The sequence below is a fragment of the Cheilinus undulatus genome, linkage group 1, assembly GCF_018320785.1.
Source record: "Cheilinus undulatus linkage group 1, ASM1832078v1, whole genome shotgun sequence".
Lineage (NCBI taxonomy): Eukaryota > Metazoa > Chordata > Actinopteri > Labriformes > Labridae > Cheilinus > Cheilinus undulatus.
The window spans coordinates 16120175-16140970 of NC_054865.1; the positions used below are offsets into that span (position 1 = coordinate 16120175).

The 20796-nt window shown below is 40.3% G+C and overlaps 3 protein-coding genes across 3 annotated transcripts; 1 reads left to right on the forward strand and 2 right to left on the reverse strand.

Annotated features, from left to right (window-relative positions):
* Window positions 1–2008: 2008 nt before the first annotated feature.
* On the reverse strand, window positions 2009–6668 carry LOC121512011 (protein phosphatase 1 regulatory subunit 3E). Its single transcript, XM_041790959.1, has one exon. It carries the CDS (start codon window positions 6189–6191, stop codon window positions 5268–5270), a length of 924 nt encoding a protein of 307 aa, XP_041646893.1. The 5' UTR covers window positions 6192–6668; the 3' UTR covers window positions 2009–5267.
* A 126-nt stretch (window positions 6669–6794) lies between these two features.
* On the forward strand, window positions 6795–11011 carry si:ch73-103b9.2 (uncharacterized protein LOC100150067 homolog). The gene is made up of 3 exons (XM_041788463.1): window positions 6795–7042; window positions 7244–7480; window positions 9447–11011. The coding sequence occupies exons 2-3, from the start codon at window positions 7271–7273 to the stop codon at window positions 10311–10313; spliced, it is 1077 nt and encodes a 358-aa protein (XP_041644397.1). The 5' UTR covers window positions 6795–7042; window positions 7244–7270; the 3' UTR covers window positions 10314–11011.
* A 1279-nt stretch (window positions 11012–12290) lies between these two features.
* atmin (ATM interactor) lies at window positions 12291–20549 on the reverse strand. Its single transcript, XM_041788450.1, has 4 exons — window positions 20210–20549; window positions 16899–17024; window positions 16215–16414; window positions 12291–16125 (listed from the first exon to the last, which is right to left on the reverse strand). Exons 1-4 carry the CDS (start codon window positions 20492–20494, stop codon window positions 14340–14342), a joined length of 2397 nt encoding a protein of 798 aa, XP_041644384.1. The 5' UTR covers window positions 20495–20549; the 3' UTR covers window positions 12291–14339.
* Between the last annotated feature and the right edge of the window lie 247 nt (window positions 20550–20796).

Sequence of the window (20796 nt, forward strand, 5' to 3'; positions counted from 1 at the left end):
GAGGAGTGTTTCCCTGTGAGAACAGCTGTTCAGTCCATCTCAGCTGCCATAAGAGTAAATCTGTTTGAGGTGGTTTAAGGGCATAGAAAAAGAAATTTAGTGCATCTTTTGTTGGAAGTGTAGAATAGACAGAATGCCTCAGCTGCAATGCTGCAATTACGTGATGCAGCAGTCTGGCTCCAGTGTGTTTTTGGGCTTCACTCCTGGACAGTTTTTTAAGGCTTTAAACTTGAAAACAGACTTTTTTTTTACTTTAAAATGTCATGATGCATGGGTACACAGGCTTTTGCCACTAAAAATCCAAGGGTCCACCCAGATATTTTTTTTTAACTAATCAGTTACCTATTTACAAAATGACTGCACATAAGTACCACATTATACACCACCAGAGCTCTGTTTCTCAACCACCACAGCAGCTACAATTAATGCCATAATTGTCATACTATATACTGTACAATAACCAAACAATAACTATAACTTATTTGTCCAGGCAATTAGCAAGGCTATACAGAAAAACGTCTGCCAATCTTGATCCTTTATAGTCTCAAGTTTGAAACGGCCAAGATTTTCCTCAGAGAAACTGTTTTGAAATACTCCTTTTCTCAACTTCTGTTATCAGCTTTGAACCTGAGCAAGCTCAGGCTTCATGCTTTGGTCCAGATGAGTCATCTGCATACTTCTGTTTCACAATATAAATTCAGACAGGAAAAAACATTTTGTTTCTGGGTTTATTACTCAATACTAGTAGCAGCTACAGTGAGTCTGACAGTTTGAGAAGAAATGTCACAGTGTTACCTTTCTAACAGGCACACAGACTTGCTCATTTTCACATCGATAAAACTCGGATGATTTTATTTGTATCAAGCTTTTATTCACTCTGTCCTGTCTTTTACCAAAGTTTCATAGTTTGGTAACTTCTCTTTTAAAAAACAAATATGCGCTTAACCAAGTGGTGAAGTGGGTAGAAAGCTTATAGATGAGCAACAAGTCAACCTATCAGATCTTTATTCTTCACAGCTGCAGCTGAGGCCAGCTGTTCTCCATGACTGTTCTCATCCTTTAAAGTCAGAGTTCTTCCCTCTACAGGGACACTTTAGTACCTGCAGCTATAGCACTACTCAACAAAACTAGCACAAGATGATGCACTTTAACGTAAATGGAATGTGTATTATTTTAGGGGGTCTTCAGAAGCACTTAAGCATTTATAAGTATTATTTGAGAATGGGTGGCTTCAAAAATACTTTATCATGACTTGGTTTTAATCATCATTTCAAGGTTAGATTTTATGTGTTTTGTCTGAATGTATTTGTTTGCATGACAAATTTAACTTTTAGGGTAATAAAACAGAACCTTGAACCTTAAAGGCGCCTTGTTTGTGCTTGTATTCCAAGTGGTTCAAACACAGTATTCAAATGATGTGTTTAAAATCAGTATTTCAATATTCAAATGATGTTCAGGTAGGACGTTTTTTCCCATAGTGTTCAGATCTGGCAAATGGTTTATATAATTTAAAAGAAAAGTTGTTACAAACTGCTATCAGACAGAGGGATGGGCTTGTTAAAGGTGTGTTTTAAGGTAAAAAGGTGAAAAACCTTTACTTCATCATTAGCTTTGATATATGTGCTTTAATATTGTGGCCCTTCTCTTCTTCCTGACTCCAACTCTAACCCCTCCCTTTCACAAAAAGAGCAGAGAGAGGAGGGTGTGTGTGTGACTGTAATCGATTCACAAGGACATGCCCACAGCCATGTTTATAATGGCGATGGCTAGAGCACGCTGCAGTGAGGGATCTGCTGCAGCTAAATGAGCAGCTCTGATGCCTTATTGTCACCATGGGGGCTAACACATTAAAAGCTATAAAAACACACACACTGCACATATCCAGACTGGGAACTGTGCTTTTAGGGATGCTAAGACTGAAGAGTTTGCTCCTCGTATTGACGTAATAGCAGAGAATAACTATATGAATTGATGAATTTGGTGTGTAGAAAAGATAAAGCATTTTTTTTCCATCACAAATGCTTTATTAATGATTAACAAAAGATTGGTTACACTAAATACCAAACAAAAAATAGAGTTATGGTACAGCTGTACATGCAAACATGGTTAGCATTCACTGCAAAACAGTACAGATTAACACAGTCAGATGACTGCAGATGTTACAACACATACAGTAAATCTAACTAAAAACTTAGTTCCATGAGTATAAGTAAGACAGAGGTGATTTAGGCTTTCCACAGTGAGAGAAAACAGCTGTAACATGGGACAGAGGAGGGTAAATGTCTTGGTTAGTCTCTATTCACAAGAGAAGCTTTCATATGTATCAGGACTTCATACCCTGCTCCTTTTCTCTTCCAAACTCAAAGTGCATTAGACCTGCTGTGACTGAGTCCACTACAATCATAGGTCGCTCATTTCCAAGATTTTCCATCAGTGCAACTCCTTTTCATCATTTTGCCAGGAAATTTCCCTTCCTCCACCTTATCATCAATGTGCAATTACATTATCTCTGTACAAACAAGCACTTGCATTCTTCCAGCTTTGCTTAATATCTCCAAGGAAACTAACATTTTACTAAGGCAGAGTGCAAATATAGTTGTGCACATGGGGTTTCAAATAGAGCCATCTCTTCAGATACACTAGCTCATAACTTTGGATATATTTCAGTGAAAACTACCAATATATCACTTATAAAAATAGTTTAAGAGACAAATCATCTCAGTTAGTTCTATTACCAATTAAACAGCAGGATTAAATTATGTTATGTGATTTTTTTTTTCACATTAAATTGTAAGTGTGCTTTAGTTCTTTATCATGGTTAGGCTCTTTCACCGGGCCCTCACAAAACAAACTTTCACAATTCACATCACTCAGTTCTGCTTTTTAGATGCTTCAAAATACATAGAGAACAGACAGTAATAGGAGAACATTCAATATGAAACATTTACACATTTACATATACATCTATATACTAGTGATTTTTTTATGCAAAATGTTATGCATACACTTAAATGAGCATCTAAGGAGGCCAGAAGCCCTTCACTTCCTTTATGGCAGGTACACACCAATAACAACAGCAGAGGGGAAGTAAACTAAAAAAGTACCTTGTTATGGTGCATGGGGAATGCATTTGTACTGTTTGTTGTTTAGTAAAGACAGAAAATCTGATCACTCGTTGGCCACAATCAAATTTGATCAACTAAAACCCACTTATCAGTATGGCTCATTGGTATTGATGCATTCCTGTGTACTCATGTCAGCAGATTCAGTTTGATAAACCAAGCTTTTGTGGTATAGCACAGCATGTATGCTTATACAAAGCTTGCACAGACCATAGCAGACAAGACAACACAGTAAGCTCTGCACTGGCCAGACCTCGAATATGAAAGAAAATCAGCTCTGAATATGTGCTGACAGCAAAACTTAACATATTCAGGTATATAATATTTAAGTCCCAGCACAGAGCATTTAGAGGCTAGCATCACTGATGGGCTGATAGTGGAGCTTCTCCAAACGCTAAGTGGTCGAGCGGTACTTTTCCACATCTCAACTTGCTGGCATCTCAATGATGTAAACAAAGGACAGAGTGATGTTTAGATTACAGGCAGAGCACAGGAATTAAAAGCATCTTCGTTTATGTCCTTTTCTTGCTGAATTGCACTCTCAACTTTCTGCGCACCCACAAACATCAGACTATTATTCAAAAGCATGTCTGCATCTCATTAAAATGTGTACAACATGCAAGCCTGAGTATATGATTACAACTGGTCTGGAGAAAAAAAAAAGACTCATTTCCAGGATATTGATCAAAAATCTATGGATGCAACATTAGCTGTAATCTGCAGAGCGCTGGTTTTGTAACATCAAGGCTACTGGTTGGCTTTCAAAAGAAGTAATCAGACAACAGGTAGCCATCTAAGGATGGAAACATCATCCAGCCAGATGTTTCAATTTATCTGGTCATGTGAGGCATGAGAAGCAGCATTGTTCTTGCACAGTGGTTAATGCAGGTAATATCATGTGCCCTTATGCACTAGAGAGCATTGAAACACAGTTGTTGGTTGTGAAACAGCTTCTTTGTCTGTAGACAGTACTGTCTGTGAAAAAGTAAATGTAATAAAGAACATTAGAAATGAAAAAAAAAAAAGATTCTGTCTTGTGTGTAAATGTACAGAATTACTTAGAAAAAATACTGTGAAAATAAGATCTGTTTTTATAATCTGAAGAAGAAGAGAAGAAAGTCCACAAGTGATCCGAGGTATGCATTCTGGAAAAAACTGCTACTAAAATAATGTTCCCCAGGAGGAGAACAATCACAGAAGAGCACTGCTGAAGTCCAGCTGTATTTCTTTGTCTTTATATTTTCATCAGGTCTCAAATTTAGTTTATACTGTTTGCATAAATGAAGTGAAAATATACAATGGGTTGAAAAGTTGCAAATACAGGCCTGAGTGGTAGCTGTTTGACTTCCACTATGCCACTTGACTGGAAGTCAGCAGATTAAAAGACACGAATTTCAAGTGTATGAAAGGCTTGGGCCTATTTTAAACTCAAAGTTTAACAATGACCACCTACTGCATCTAGTCTATTCAAGCCTAATGGAGAAAAAACTGTACAACATTCAATGCACAACTTCCCACATCAGGTCTCAAAATAAGGCAACTTTTAGTGACGTGATCTTGGGAAATTATACATTGATTATTAATCAAAAATCTGAAGCATGTGTATGTTTCCCCATCCTTCATGAGTCCATAAGAGATAATGCTAGTATAGGTTCACTTGCATGTATTTTTATCAGGATGAAATGCTTTTTGCTTCTCATGTGGACTTTTTGCACGCATGCAAAACAAACTGATGATTCAAAAAATCAACATGCCGCCAAACAAACGCACGGCATCTCCTGCAAGGGGCGGTGATGCCTGAAGTCGGCATGCCCGGCACGTTTTCCGTGGCACGTGTTTCTACATTACATAACGTGAACATGCCCTCCCAAAGGGCACCCAGCTGTACAGAGCCCTGACATCAAGGCAAATTATCTAACAGCATCCCAAACCGGGCACCTATTAAAGGCTTTAACAGTGGTCTGTGACACTCAATCTGTGCCTAAAGCAGGGGAAATATTGAAATTACTGAGGCTCTTTGTTTTCACTGTAGCTGACAATGGCAGAAACAAAATCATCTTTAACAGCTTACAGCTAGAATTAAGGTACCCGGGGATCAGTTACGCGTAAATTACGCACACACTGTGCCGCTGCAGACAACAAAGCTCAGATAAAGTGAATCCATCCATTCTCCCATTCTCTTGGCGGGGACATTTTGTACTGGTGACGCCGCACTTTATAGTTGTTCCCGTTATTGTTATCCCAGTACTCCTTCCCCTCAACACAGTATTTGATTGCAAACTGCAATGTCCCTCCGTTTTCAAAGGAGGTAGGCATGACAATCTTGAAACAGAACTTGTCAGTGTCGCCGTCGCTGGAGCTGGGCACATAAGACGCCAAACTGTCCATGAATGTGATCCAATTGTTCAGAGAATAGCGCAAAGAGACGCTCTTCTCAAAAGCCAGGTTCAACACGCGCACAACCCCAGACAGGCTGAATTCAGTCGCCTCCACGCACTCCAGCATCACTTTCACCTCCCTCACTTTCTGCTCAAAGCCGGGTAAGGTGCCTGGGTTGGTGAACTGCAGCTCCATGAACACAGAGTGCGAAGGAGCCCGAGGGAACTTTGTGTCCAAATGATTCAGGTGCAGGGTTCCTTTAGGAAGCTTTGCCCAAATGCGCTCCGGTACGTCTGGCTCATCTGTATCATCGAAGTGCTTCACTGTTATGAGCTCCAGACCCAAAGAATCAGCAAACCGGACCTTTTTCTGACTAGTAGGGCTCCTACTGCGGGAGATCTCTAACTTTGCTCTTTCGGTGGGCGTGGGGAGCGACTTGCACCTCCGCCGCAGGTTTGGACTCTGTGGAGGCTTCAGGAAAATCTCTCTCCCCCGCGGTCTCTCATCCACAACGGGGCACTCGATGGGCTCACATGTACTGTTCATCAGGTCAAAATCATCCCCATCCTCCAGTCTCGTGTTGGCCGCTGCCAGGCTCCCGAAGAGTCCGGCTATGCAGCTGTAGTTCCTCGGCAGGCAGTTCTTTGGGGGCAGCATGATCACGACCGTATGCACAGACTCTGCTTCCATAAAATGCAACAGTCTCTGCACTGCAGAGCCGGGATGCTCGTGATGAGAAAGACCGGCGTGCTGAGGGATGGAGCCGTCAGGTGTCAGTGTGCCCCCACGCGGATAGGTGCTCCGGCTGCGTCAGAGGCTGACACTGCGAGCTGTGGACCAATAAAGCAGGCAGTTAAAGTGCGCAAGCCAAGTGCGAGGCAAACTGCGAGTTTGAGAGATCCAGATGGACACTTAAAAGGTCCAGAGTATGAGGAAATAAACCACAGTCTTATTATTTATGATGAAAAGGGAGAAAATGCTCTCTTCCTCTCATCCACTATCTCTCTTGTCTATTTTGGTGTGGTGAACATCGTGTCCTCTCTCACAGCTGAGAGCGTGGAGCTGAGTTTGACGGCTACGTTAGCTGTACGTGCAGAACTGAACGTTTCAAAGAGCCAAAATGGTTTCCTCCCTCTCAAGTGGTCAACCACTGAACTTCCCCCTTTGACAGCCTGGTGTAATGAACAGTTTGTTGTTCGGAAAGTACTATAAATATTATTATCAACACGTTTTAACTCAGTATTTTTTATACATGTTGACACTTTCCAATCATAAGTCCTCGTTACTGGAGCTAATTGCCTTACACTTCTATTTTTTTGCTCCCTGAAACATTTAATAACTGGGGTTACGTTTTATTGCATAACAGAGGTGTAATAATTCATCAGAAGCAGACTGGGCTCTCAGACCCGCCCTCTGTTCTACGTCACATCCCTGCCGGTGCAGCCTCAATGAGTTGCCATGACGACGGCGTTTCAGCTCGTCTGTGAAGGCATTCAGACTGCTGTGTGAGAAAACTATCGAGCAGGACGACGCAAACCACGGTAATATGAGCTTTTTTTGTGAATGGGGCTTTCTAGTATTTAAATAGTGACGCATTTAAAAACGCTGCCCATATTTGGAATTGTTTCTTTTGTTTTAATAGGTTTGACAATAGCCTACGTTTCAAAAACTAAAAAAAAACACGGATGTAGCTTCCTTTGTTGCTTTTCCTCTAGTTTATTCTTCTTCGGGTATTTTTTTAGGCAGCACCATGAGGAGCTTGAGCTAACATGATGGCGTCCCTTAAAGAAGTGGATAAAACAGCTGCTAATGGAGAGGAAAATGAGTTTCCAAAAGAGGAGGACTCAGAGGAGGAGCTGGCTTTTTGTCAGACAGCAGAAAGGAGACATGTTGATGCTCTTCTTGATATCAGTGAGGAGTTGTTGCTGAAGGAGTTGGAGCCATTTGAAATTCACAGTTACAATGGATGGGATGAAGCGGTAAGTTATTAGAGGCTTTCTCAACAGGGATGTCCTCTGGCATCATCAGGGATGCTTTTTAAATGCTTTAAATTCAACCAAGAATTGACTGTGAGGATGACTATGCAGATCATTGGCTATCCTTACATTCATAGGCTAATCTTAAGAGTCTTATTTGCCCTTTTCCTGAAATTGTGTCAGCATCTGGGTCAGTGAATGAATAGTGTGCAAGCATCATGCATTTCTGTTTTCATTTCTGCAAGCGGTCCAAAATACACCCAGATGTGTTTTTAAGGTCTTGGTGCCCTTCCATGAAAACCAAACCATTTGTAAATATTTTTTAAAAAGTGCTTTAGAGCAGAGGCCCCCAACTGGTCTAGCCACCACAGTCTCTTTAAAGCCCTCTTAAAGTGAAATCCAAACTTTGTGTCTCAAAACACTAGATATGTTGGAAGAAGGTTGCTGTAAACATGTGAAAACACTGAGGTCTATGTGTGACTGATTTCTGGATTTAGACCGTGAGGAAGTTTTTCACCTCATTCCTGACTTGGTTTTATGTGAGCAGGGCTAATATATGAGCCCATGACATCATCAGTCTTGACAGGGAATTACCCAGCCCCCTTAATGCTACAGTGATATAAAATCACAGAGCAGTTCATCTCAATACAGTTTGTTGTACCAGAAAACAGGGAATTTAATCCTCAACTTCTCTCTGCTCTGGCATAGTCAGGCAGCTGTGCTCAGGCCATAGTTCACTGTAAACTCAGGGAGCAGGCTAATTGCTGGACTGCTTGTCTATTTTTTTCTTCACTTGAACCAGGTACAAACATCTTACATCACATCATTAGCCCTGCATGATAAAAAGAAGTGGGCTGTGATTGTCTCTCTCCACTCTTGGCTCCCAACCCACCAGTCGAGAAACTCTGCTTTAAAGGTTTATCCTTTAATTCTACAACTACATGGATCCCCTGGCAGTCATAGGAATGTAGATTGTTGTTTTTGTCAATATATTTTGACAGGGGTGACTTTGGATTTTTCAAAATTATAAAGAGTGCCTTGACAGAAAAAGGTTGAGAAACTCTGAGTTAATGAATAGACACCTTCTAAACCCTTTCACAGACTGCCTCTATATCTCTGATTAAGATGGCCTTTAGAGCCTTTGACTGATGACACTTTAACTCAGTATGCCTCAAGAAATATAAAACTGGGACCTTTTTATGACCTACGAAAGCAAGATCATTCGTAATAAGACTAATTACTTTTGCAATGTAATTTTCCATTCCTATATTTACCGCTACCACAAGGTAGGTGTCAGACAATACAGTTAACAGTGTGGTGGAAAATTACTTTTTCCAGTTTTACTCAAAAATATTCACAATTAGTCTGACAAATTTCTGTTTCAAGAAGGCAGAATGAGATTTTTGTTAGGAAACAGTAGACCTACTTACATAAGTACAGACAAAATCAGCAAAGCGATAAAACTTACTGCTTTGTCCAAAGGGATCAATAAATCTGGGAAAAATTCCAAAATTCTGTTTTCACTGTGTCATGATGGGGAACTGAATGCAATTTTTTTTTTACTGTAGCATTGGGCTGCAACATGAGTTTACATGCTCTGTAATAGCTTGGAGTTTGATGCCAATACATGTTCAATTTAATGTTTCAGTTTAAACTCTTTCACAAACTTTCTGCTTGTCTATGAACAGCTATTTTTCTGATCAGGAATTTTATTTTAAATTAAATTTAATTAAATCGTTAACCCATACAAGTCTTCTTTGCTCCTTAAATCTTTAGCCAGCCCCCAGATGCATAAGTGGAAGCTCATAAAAATTACTACAATTACTAATGGGCAGTTAAATGCATGTATGGTTAATATTTAATCTCGATAATGGCAGTTCTTCCTTAGTTTTAGAAAAAGCATTTTGCTTTACAGATTTCCCCCTCATACATTTTTACAGTTTCATTTTAAACGTTTACATTTAAACAGGTCCGAGGTTGGGCCAGAGTGGATCCACTGAGCTGCATACGTCTGACTCCAAAGATGCACAAGAAATCAAAGCACAAGGAGGCTGCCACCCCGACTCCCTCATCTGTCAACCTAACAACACCCCCAAATACAGCCAATTCATCCACCACAGCAAAGCACCACTGCAAGACTCATGTGAGCTGGAAAAGCAGCTTATTCAAATCAACACAATCAAACCAGCACATGGGATCCTGGAGTAACACGGCTGTTTCTGCTTTACAAACAGATGCTACAGCATGGCCTGTTATCAATGCATTGCAAGAAACCACATCGAATCACTTATTCAGGGTAAAAGCAGAGCAAGAAGAGGTGCTCAAAGAGAATCATCATGCTTCAACAAAACACTCAGTGTCAGACAACAGGCCGTCGAAGCCTCAGAAACACAGCCACAGGCCCAACAGCACAGTGGTTCCCATTAAAAACTTCACATTTTTACCTCCAATTAAACCATTGCTGCATGATCCTCAGAGAAACTGTGCTTATAAGACCACAGAAGAAGACATGAAAGAGGGAAACTGTTTCATGTTTGATAACAAGAGCAGAACAAGAGGAACAAGAATGGACCCTACTGCTAATCCAGAGCTTGTAACTTCCTCAACAGCCTTGACCTCCAAGTACCGGACATGTCAGCACAACCCCCGCGTGTTCTCTGTTTCAATACCTAGGAGGTATCAGGTGCCTACGTCTTCCAAACCTGACACACTGCACCACACTAGCTTCTCAACACAGGCCCTCCACTCTAGCACTGCAGCAAGTCAAGGCCATTTACACCCGAACAAGACTGTATGTGCTGCCACGCTGTCTGAGGGCTTTGGAATAAATGTTTAACTGATGAAGTGTTTGAAGTATTTAATGGTTTTAAACTCTCAGGTCCCACCAAGTAAAACCAAACTGCACTGTATTGTATATTTAGAAAACATGTTGGTCAAGTGGATTCAATCAAAATATGTCTGTAAGAACAAATGCCTGCAAAGTTATGCATTATTTTTCACCCTTCAAATTGTTTCTACTGTTCCAGTCATGTAGTAAAAACACAACTACCTCATATGAGGCATAGCAGTCTGTCGGCCTCACACTTTACACTATTCAAAGTTAAGTCTTCCCACACATAATGCCAAACTACTGCATCTCCTCTGTCAGTTCGTTCTACTCAAGTCATGCATATCAGTAGGTTACCACGGTGGGATTTTGGGTTATGTTTACACTAACCCCACAGGGTAAGTAGGGCAGAGTCCTCTTGGAATTCCAAAACACACTGTGTATCATGTTTATGTACAAAACCAGGCAGTTACTGCAATATAATTTCAATATGAATGATCATTGCAGTGAACATTATTAATATGGAAAGTTAACAAAATAGGATGTAAAATGCTTTTAGTGAGTAGACTCCATCAATGTCTTCATGTACCTGAAGGGTAGCAAGGCCAACAGCAGGACAGAACACCCCCCAATGGAGTCAGGACACTTTTGATGATGATGGAAGGATGTAGGATGAGATGAAGACTAAACTTCTGAGGAGCAGGACATTGATGAGATGGAATGGAGGTGGCTGGGGTGGAGGAGGGTTACAGCAATCACAACGAAACAACAGCTTGACTGCAGAGGAGAGGAGAACAGATTTTAAAATATGACAGCAGCAGGATGATAGATCAAGGGCAGTCATAGCAGAATAGGATAGGTTAGGAACTTGAGTAAAAACACACAGGACATGCTAATTACCACAGTGGGAAAATGGGGAAACAGAGACAAAAAATGTGATGCTTCATGAAAGAAAGGATGAAAGGAAATTAAACATTCTTGAACTTAAACTAAGCTTCATTTAAATCCCTGATCATCACTACCTCTTCTGTTTTACTGCACTGAAAAAAAGATAACCTGACTGAACCTGCAAAGTTAATATGACAAAACATTTAACGTCCCACAATGTGCTTGCAAAATATGATTTCTTAAAATGGATGCGGAGTTGTTAAATTCAGTGCAAGCAAGGACTTGGTGTGTCTTTCTTTCAATCACGAAAAACTGTATTTTTAGTCAATGGTTTCATTGCAAATTCAAAGGGTTAGTGAGGCTGACAGCAGGATTGAAAATTCACTCTATGAAGTATATACACAGGTTTTGGTTGTAAAGAAGGATGCTAGATGTAATGCAGGGTGGCCATCTGAAGTTTTGGGCACTGATGAGCTGGACAGGAGGTGGCTGGGGTGGAGGAGGGTTGCACAGGTCCATGGCCGAGAAACTGAGAGCAGGTTCAAGGTGGTTGTGTCTACTTCTGGTTGGGTACGTCAAGAGAAAACCCTGATAATCAGATTATCACCAGTGCAGGAAGGAATAGATAGGGATAGAGCATAATGAATGAATATCAGACTGCTTGTAGTCATGTTTAGCATCATTTGTGTAGTGGTCTATGCATCAATAGAATAAGATGCCATGATCAATTACTTTTTATGTATTTTTGTACATATAATGTTACACATACCAAAAATAAGAGATTACATTCAATTTTCCCAAGTTAAGCACAAGACAACACATTTTACTGCAAAAACTATGATGTTACGGTTAATTAAAGACATCTGATTGATGTGAGTGGAACCTTTGTATGTCTGTCATTTACAAAAAAAATATATATATTTTACGTGTGCTCTATAATTATGAATTATTTAAATAATTCATTTATATTTAAATAATTAATGAATTTCCCTTCGGGGAAGAATAAAGTTATTATTGTATTGTATTGTATTGTATAATTAGTAACACTGAACACAGTATACAAGAGGGACCAGGAACAAAGTACACACTTTCCAGCAGTTTATTTAGAACATCTGTAGTGTAGTTTAGACAATTAATCAAGGCAACCATTCACTACACATATAGGCAAACAGAAATTCTGCTTGAACAAATATCCAAATGTTTTGTGCAGGGAAAATGTCTGCATGCATTCCCACTAAAGAGAAAATAAAGCACTATAACTGACACTTTGAGACTGACAAGGCTTGTACACATAGTTCTGTTTAAGCAAAGCACTTCCCCATGCTGTTAAACCAGCAGAGAGCAGCTATGCTGTACATGAATTCAAGATCCATGAACTAGAAGTAAAAATCTCAACACAAGATATTACATATTTTTATGCAAGGTTCAAAATCCTCATTAATCAGGAAAATCACCCTTCAACAGTGGAGTGTTTGTGTCAAAAATAGACTGTTTTAAGTGGGCACAGTGTCATGTTCTGTAAATTCTCCAGTTTCTATAAACCATAACCGTCCAACCGTCCATAAAAATGTGAGATGGTGTCAAACCGATTCTTTACAAGAAATGCTGCATAGCATTTTTTTCATGTGACAGAACAGACTTTGAATACAAGCTATAAATTATGATTCCGGACAATCCAAAGTATCATGCAACAATTAATAATGAATACAGACTGAAATAATCATGCAACACAAAACCAGAGGGATTCTGACCACTCTTCAGTGTTGTTCACTGTTTAAAACATATTCTAGTAGTACTCTGATAAATATATGACAGCAGCGAATGTTTGTTACACAACTAAAGCTAATACTTGGGATAAGGCACCAACGCAACAAAATATACCAATGATCAAGGCCTATGACTATGTGTACACAGTATACATGTGCTTACTATGAGGTAACTCGGTGCAACAGTAAAAAAAAACATGAGAGGTTTAGAGAGAAAAATGATATAAATAATAAGCATCATTATAAAGGGTCAAATATCTGATGAGTTTAATGGAAAATATTCAACACAACTCCTTTCAGTTAAATCAGGTTGTGAGGACATTTAACTTTTTGCTAATCCTTGCTCTAATCTATTTGTTCCTCTACAGTAACATTACTGCATCACTCCAGCACTGTGCTGCTATTGTATACACTTACACCCAGCTAATGAATAAGTCAAAGACACTGACAGCCTAGTCTGTTAACTGACTTCAACTGACTGCTAAGCTCTAGAGGCCCCGACACAAACTAGTTTTCACATGACATAATACATCACAAAACACATTTCAAAGAAAGCTGTGCAACAACCAACAAGACAAACATGTCATTTTTTAACTTGTGCCACATTTGTATATTTCAGAGATACAACTTAGCAGTTCACTGCTGAAGGCTTCGTGGGCTTTTATTTAGGAAAACTTAAGCTGACAGGTTCTTAGAGGTCAAGTTTTCCGCTGACAGCAAAGCTTGTATGCAGTGACTCTTAGCTTGTAGTCATGCTGCCACTGATCTGGTAACATCAATGGGGCAGCTACCAGATGCACACGTTGCACAATGCACCATACATCACCTACGTAGGTAATACGTAAACAAGCACAATGTTGCCTGCAGAGTAGCTGAGATGAAACTGTTCTCATGCATGACTGAAGCCATCAAACAGGGTAACAATTTTCTAAGCCTTCTGTTGTACGGCTAAAGCTGTCATCCCTTTTGAGTGCAGATCTAACACTGATGAAACATTATGTTTTGTTTCTTAACTGCAAGAAAAGACTGAGCCGTCGAAATCAGCCACAGTGCTTAAACACTGAAATACAGGGGACTGGCAATTCAGACAAGACATATACAGTATGTTACTTTATGTGCAAATAAATGTGTAAACTGTCACAGGAGTGGATAAATCATGCCTGTTTAGCGAATAAAGTGCAGCGGAGTAGACAGGGTTTAAACCTGAACAACTCTGGACATGATGTCTCCATAGGAATGTTCAAAGACTTTGTCACAGACTTCTTACTGCTAAGACTGTGGTCCACTGGAGGACAGCATAGACTGATTCCTCTTTGTAAAGGAATAGGCAGACATGATAAATCTGCACTAGAAAACTTCAGACAGCACTTCAATGCGGGCTTCAGCTGTTGGGTTTTTCAGGGTTCTGAAAGAGAGCACAGAGCTCCTCACATGTTTGTGTTTCCACAGAGCTGAAATGGGACTCCATATTCCAGGCCAGGTCTGCTGACAAGAAGTCATCCATGACAGTTTGTGTTTCGTTGCTCGTCAGGAAGAGGTGTCCTAATCCTTCTGCCTGGCTGGTCACAGTCTGTGTCTCTGTGCTGTTCAGCAGTCTCGCCTGCTCACCCTGACTGACAGGTGTCTGAGCAGAGAGGCCTGTGGGAAATGAGGGGAGGTCAGTCTGTGTTTCTGTATCCGAGGACTCCGTGCTCATAGAAAAGCTTGAATGTCGCAGGATGCTACTTAGGGGCATGTGGCTGCCAGCACTCAGCAGGAAATTAAGGTCAGTCTGAGTTTGAGTATCAAATAGCTCCAGATCGTTGGCTTGGGTTCGACTTGGTCCTTCACTTTGGTCCAGTTCATCCATCAGGAGGAAGTCAGTCTGAGTCTGAATGTCCAGAGACTCCAGGGGTGTGTCACCTCCCAATCCTCCCAGCTCGCTTTCCTCTGTCTGTGTCTGGATGTGTACAGCTTTAAGAAACTCCTCAAAATCAAAGTCAATACCATTATGTTGCTCTTGAACAGAGCCTAGAGCTGCCCCACAGCCTGCAGAGGCCTCTGTGAGCACCTGATGGCCTGACATGCTGTCAGACAGAATATTCTCCAAGTCATTTAACAAGGTCATTGTCTGGGTCTGGTTGTCCGCCATGTTGTTTGAACTGAGCTCATCTGTCTGCACCCCAAAACACATACCACCCACTGACTTTGAGTCCACATACATACTGCTTCCTTCAGCTGTGAGAGCATCATCTATGTCCAAAGCTGTCTGTGTGGACACACTGAGGGAGTCACTGCCAAATAAATCAGAGCACATGATACCCTGGTCCTGAACCTTGTCATCTGACTGTGGCGAGGCAAAATGTGTCTGTGTTTGCCGGGTTTTGAACGGGGGCATAGATGAGGAGGAGCAAGGAATTTGGCTTGTGCACTGGCTGTCTGTCTGAGCGCCAATAGATGATGTGGCTTTGGCCCGTGAGGAGAATGTCTGTGTTTCAACGCTGACTGGCAGGAGGACTTGGGCACTCACGCTGATATCTGTTTGGGAGCAGGATGATACTGAAGACTCACCCATAGAGCACAGGCTTATTCCATCCCCGACCCCAACTCCCATGGGTAATTTTGACAAGTATGATTTGTCGGTCTGAATGTTGGTGGATGTGCTTCGTCCACGTTGCCCTCCCAAACTGCTAGCAGAGTCCTCTGTTCCTCCAGGGTCCAGACTGACCTGAACCCCTGTGCTTATGGGCCCCAGGCTAGAGCGGGAGCTAGGCATACTGCCCTTGAAACTTAAACTTTTAGCATCAAGTTGGGGTACGACAGCTCCTGTGGCTTGTGGCAGAAGATGCAAGGTGCTGACTGAGCCTTGGCTGTCCACTGCAAGCACTACAGACCTTAGAGCCCCGCTTTCTGTAGATGGAAGAAGAACAGGGAGGTGGGCCAGCTGCATCACAGGCACACTAACCAATGCCACCTTGGGCTTTGGTAAGAGCAACTTCTGAAGGTTCTTACGAGGATATGAGTTCTGATTTACTGAGTCAAGGATATGAACAGATGTGTCAGAAGGGAGAGCAGTTTCTGTTATGTCTTTAGTGGCAGACATGATCTGACAGGTTGACTCACTGGTGTTAACCTTCTCAGAACCACTCAGCAGCTTCTCCAATTTTCTTTTCTTTACTGGAGGAATTCTGTAAGGAAAAAAAATGTGAAAAAAGACAGTGAGAAGTTTCTCTTTTTTTTGCAACCTGGGGCAAAGTTTCTGTTTTCATGTACATGCCTGTGTTCTGTAGGTATTTCATGCCCTGTCCTGTAGATATGGGAGAGTAAAGCAGCCCTACTAGCATAGGGGCAGCCACATGTGCATTGGTACATCTTTCCACAGTCCTCTATGTGCCTCTTCAGGTCCCACTCTGTGCTGTAGCCGTTGTTGCACTTGGTACACTTGTGTTTCTTTTCAGCATGCATCTTCATGAAGTGCTACAATGACACAGATCAGATAGAAAGAAACTGGTTCTTCAGCATTTTTCTGTAGCCTTGAAGGATGTACATTTCTTACCTCATCCCACATAAAAATCAAATATCCAGAATAGTTTTTGTCTGAAGAAACAAACACAATACCAGTCCACTGAATGTATTAAATAAAGATCTGAAATGAAGCGGTGTTACCAAGTGCTTTGCAGTCCTTAAATATATAATTTCAATAATTTAGTGAAATTTACCCCTGGAAAATTTACACATCTAACAACACTACAGAACAGTGGTTCCCAACCTTTTTCTCTACTTATTAGTAGGAGGCAGGCAAAAAGTGATATTTGAGTAAGGCATAAATACAGTGAAATGTCTTTGTAACATATTTGCACTTAAGTAATAAACAAGGAGCTACTTCACTGTACTGAGACCTCATTATTTTACTCCTCTGACTGTGTGGATTGGTTTACATGTCACTGGAAGAAAGGCTTACTTGTTTAACCAGAGAGAACTGGGAGAAGGGTCTGTTTGGTCCCCTGGGACAACCTTCAATGGGACAGCAGTAAAGCTTCTGAGAGCCCTTCATGTCCTTTCTGACCGTGGGATTGACGATACCATCCTAAAGGTGAGATAACAGCAAAAAGAAAAGGGAGAACAAAGCAGAAACATTTTATTTAATATATGATTTTACAATGCATAGTCACACAATGAGCTGACTCTGAAGAGCTTGAATGAGTACTAAATTGTCTTTATCACAACAAACACAATCTTTATACAAGACCAGCATGAACCAAATTAAGTGACATTGAAGATTTCAACTGATGAACTACGACTTTACTTGACCAGTAATATTTCTGACAGCATCTACTGCATAATGTACCACATCTCAATTATTCATTTATCTAAATAAATGCTACTTTCTCTTTTGATGTCATATTTGCCTTGTATTTTAAGATCTGTTTTATCTACAAACACCTAAAGGTGTGCTTATACATCACCCTGCTTTTCTTAGCCAGTGTAAGTTACATGTATTAGATTCTATGTATAACTGGAGACACCACAGCTCTGCATATGCAGTAGGTATTGCTTTACATAAGTGAAATGAATAATGAGCCTAACAGTACAGGATTTCTAAATGTGCCATACCGCTGCTTCTCCTTCAGTCCTAAGATAAGCTTTCCAATGCAACTGCCTGTACATTAGAAATCTAAAGCAGACGAAAAGTATGTTTTTAAAGAAGACAATAAATATTCTAAGTTGTGAAATAAAACCCATCGTGTGCTATACTTGTAATAAATACTGCAGGCCTTCAGTGGTCAAGGTCACCTCCATCTGTTGTTGAACAGAGCAGCTAAAGCTGACAAACATCCTCCGCTTTATCATAAGGATTTAGCATAAACAGACATTTTGCCAGCAGCCAATGTTCTGGTGGTTGGCTTTAGCTACGTCCTCCAGTTGTAGGCTGATGGCTGAGTCATGTCAGCAAGTTATTCATCATCGGTGAGTAGCTTTTTGTTGCACAAAATAGGAGGCAAGTCCAGATCCAAAGCATCCAAAACAGGGTCAGTTTGCAGCCTTTTAAGTAGCCAATGCAAAGCTCATTTCTCTCTAAGAGTACCAGTAACAGTGTAAATTTAGTGAAAAGTCTCTTTCTGCTTCTCCCTGATGCTGAGGTTAGGGACAGAGATAAAATTACACTCAAAATCATGGCCAAAACAGTCACACTAAACTTATTAAAGCAGATCCAAACAATGCTGATGAGATGCCTTCTGTTAGCTATTCCAGCATTCAAGAACATGATGATGATAACAAACATTGTTATTCGTCATCGAAAAAATTGCTATTTAAAAATGTTGAGTCTGTACCTTACTGATGAGCTGGCTTCTAGCTTCTTTTGCTATCTTTACACGTTTAGGGGCAAATAGTGTGTAAGAGATGAATAAACAAAAGTTAAAAAAAAAAAAAAATTAAACTGATTATGGTCTTCAGTGTAATATCACCATTAAAGAGACACTTAATGTAAACCAAGTTTTCTGTAGCTCCTGAAGTTTTGTTTTCCACTGTAATTTTGGATAACTGGATTAAAAGGGACTTAAAACGGTGCTTTTAAAATGGGGGTCCCTATCCTATGCTGGGCAAGGTCGCCAGGGGGGCTAGGGGGGTCATGGTGAATTGGACGGAAGTAGGTAGGAAGTAGGGAAGAACCCACAAAAATCAACCTGTTACATTAATTGTGGACATATGATCTTTAATTAATCTTTTTAGCTTTTACAAATCACTGCATGTCAAAATATTTTTCTAAGCAGGCTTTACATAAAAAAATCACGAGACATATTGAATGTTAAAACGTGATTCACAGAAGAGAAAATAATCTTTAAAACACATTTTAAATGTAGCCATTATGCTTTATTTTTGTTATGACATAAATTACATGAAAGATGTTTCAAATCATGTTGAATGAAAATAGAGATTATTGGGAATGCATGATTTTATTGGTATATCGGTGTCAGCAGATATAAGCTCAAAGTTATGAAGTATCGGCAGATAGAGAAATTTCTTTTTTTTTGTTTTTTCCACCAATATATTGGCTATAAATATCTGCTGAACGTACAAATACATTTCTGGAGTTTTAGGTTGGATAAAAAGATTTGTGGCAGCTGAAATCTTTGTCGTTTACCCCTATTTGTTGATTTCGAAGGACTGAAATCTACATTTATATGCCGTATCAGTACTGAACTGACTAAAATTAATTTGTTAATATCGGGAGATCATCACAAATCCAGTGTCATGCATCCCTAAAGATTATGGCTCGTTTATGCAATGAGGAAACATTTGCATAAACTGCAAGTTAAATTTCTATAACTGCCATCGCAATGTATAAGGATTAGAGTAAAGTTTGCAAAGGAGGGCAATGCCCAAGGTTCATGCTTCTTTAGGGTCCTTGCCTTGACTTAACAAGTTTGGTAACATCTGAGATTTACAGAAAATGACTACCAAAACAGCAGATATAATAAAATATAACTCACCCAACCCTAATAAGGACACAGTTAAACAGCTGATGGGGCCTTTTAAAACTTGTCTGACTCACTTCTTCTAAGACCTCATTCAAATTCTAACATTCACCTATTTTAGACAAAGAGCTTAGTCTAACGCTGGACAAAAGGCAGCCCTGCTGTGTAAAGAACTTCATTGATAGAGGGGAAACAGTGAATTACAGCTTCCAACAAAACAGCAGTCTACTGAGTACTTGGGGGGCCTAGGTCGTAAAGCAGACTTTTAGTCCATCAGCTTTCTATGGCTTTACTAACAGTCGACACTGTTGGTAGGTTTAGGTTCTGAAGCTGTGTGCTAACTACTACTAACGCTTCTTTTACTACACTAGTACAGCCCAAATTATATGTCACAGAAACTAAAATCACGACGTACACTTGGGAAGTTTAAATCAGATGCGTATCAAAAAATGCAGTCAGCATCTGTCGTCACGTGCGATCCATATCGGTAATTGATGACGTAAGTAGCTAGTTAAAATGCTGCTAGCTAGCTTGCTAACAGCATTTCACTGTGACAAAATGCATGTATCACAGCTTCAATTACATTTCAAAGAGTTCAATTTCAACGTTTAATAGCGTGTTATGCTTGCCAAGCATCACTATCACGTGTTCGCCCGTAAGAAGTTGTTTTGGATGACTTGCGTTTTCCAGTTTTGTCACAGTGTTTTCACAAACCCGAGTTAGCCAAGTTAGCACTGCAGTGATGCAATGCCCTTTAACTATGCGAATATTAAAGATAGTTTAAAGCGTTTACCTTTACTCTGTGAGACTTAACAAGATGCATGTTCAGTGCAGGTGTGTTAGGGAGAATCTTGCCACATCCCTCCACGGTGCAGAGGATGTTCGTCCTCACTCCTTTGGTCAGCTCCGTTATGGTGGGTTTTATAATTTCTCCGGACTGCGACAGACACTCTTCGTGACATTTCGGACTGTCTGTTGTCACGATATCTCTATTATTCGCTTTACTCACTGCAGAGGAAGCCATATTTCTGAGTTGACAGTCCATTCTGTGTTTGGCAAAAAGCCCCAACAGCAGCATTGAATGAAAAGTGACATACCGTCCCTCAGCTTTGCCTGAAAGGCTGCATCGACACCGCCTGCCAACAAAACGTTGGTAGAGAGAAGGGTGTGCGTCACATCCGGTATATCAAAGTACTTCCGCTTTGAAAAAAATTATACATAGTGACAAATACTAAAATAAAAGTAAAACCATTCTTGCACCCGAGAATGTAACAAATCTACAAGGATAAAGGCACAATCAACAGAAAATCTGTCAGGAATTATTTTACAGATAATTGTTAACTCGTATCAAGTAAAAGCTCCTGTGTGAGTTGTAGCTTG

Excerpts from the sequence above, each read along its gene's own strand:
- LOC121512011 (XM_041790959.1), bottom strand. The coding sequence starts at position 6,191 with ATGGAAGCAGAGTCTGTGCATACGGTCGTGATCATGCTGCCCCCAAAG.
- si:ch73-103b9.2 (XM_041788463.1), top strand. The coding sequence starts at position 7,271 with ATGATGGCGTCCCTTAAAGAAGTGGATAAAACAGCTGCTAATGGAGAG. Across the intron at positions 7,481-9,446 it reads ACAATGGATGGGATGAAGCG|GTCCGAGGTTGGGCCAGAGT; the intron begins GTAAGTTATTAG and ends ACATTTAAACAG.
- atmin (XM_041788450.1), bottom strand. The coding sequence starts at position 20,494 with ATGCTGCTGTTGGGGCTTTTTGCCAAACACAGAATGGACTGTCAACTC. Across the intron at positions 16,415-16,898 it reads AGTTCTCTCTGGTTAAACAA|CACTTCATGAAGATGCATGC; the intron begins GTAAGCCTTTCT and ends GTGTCATTGTAG. Across the intron at positions 16,126-16,214 it reads GAAATACCTACAGAACACAG|AATTCCTCCAGTAAAGAAAA; the intron begins GCATGTACATGA and ends TTTTCCTTACAG.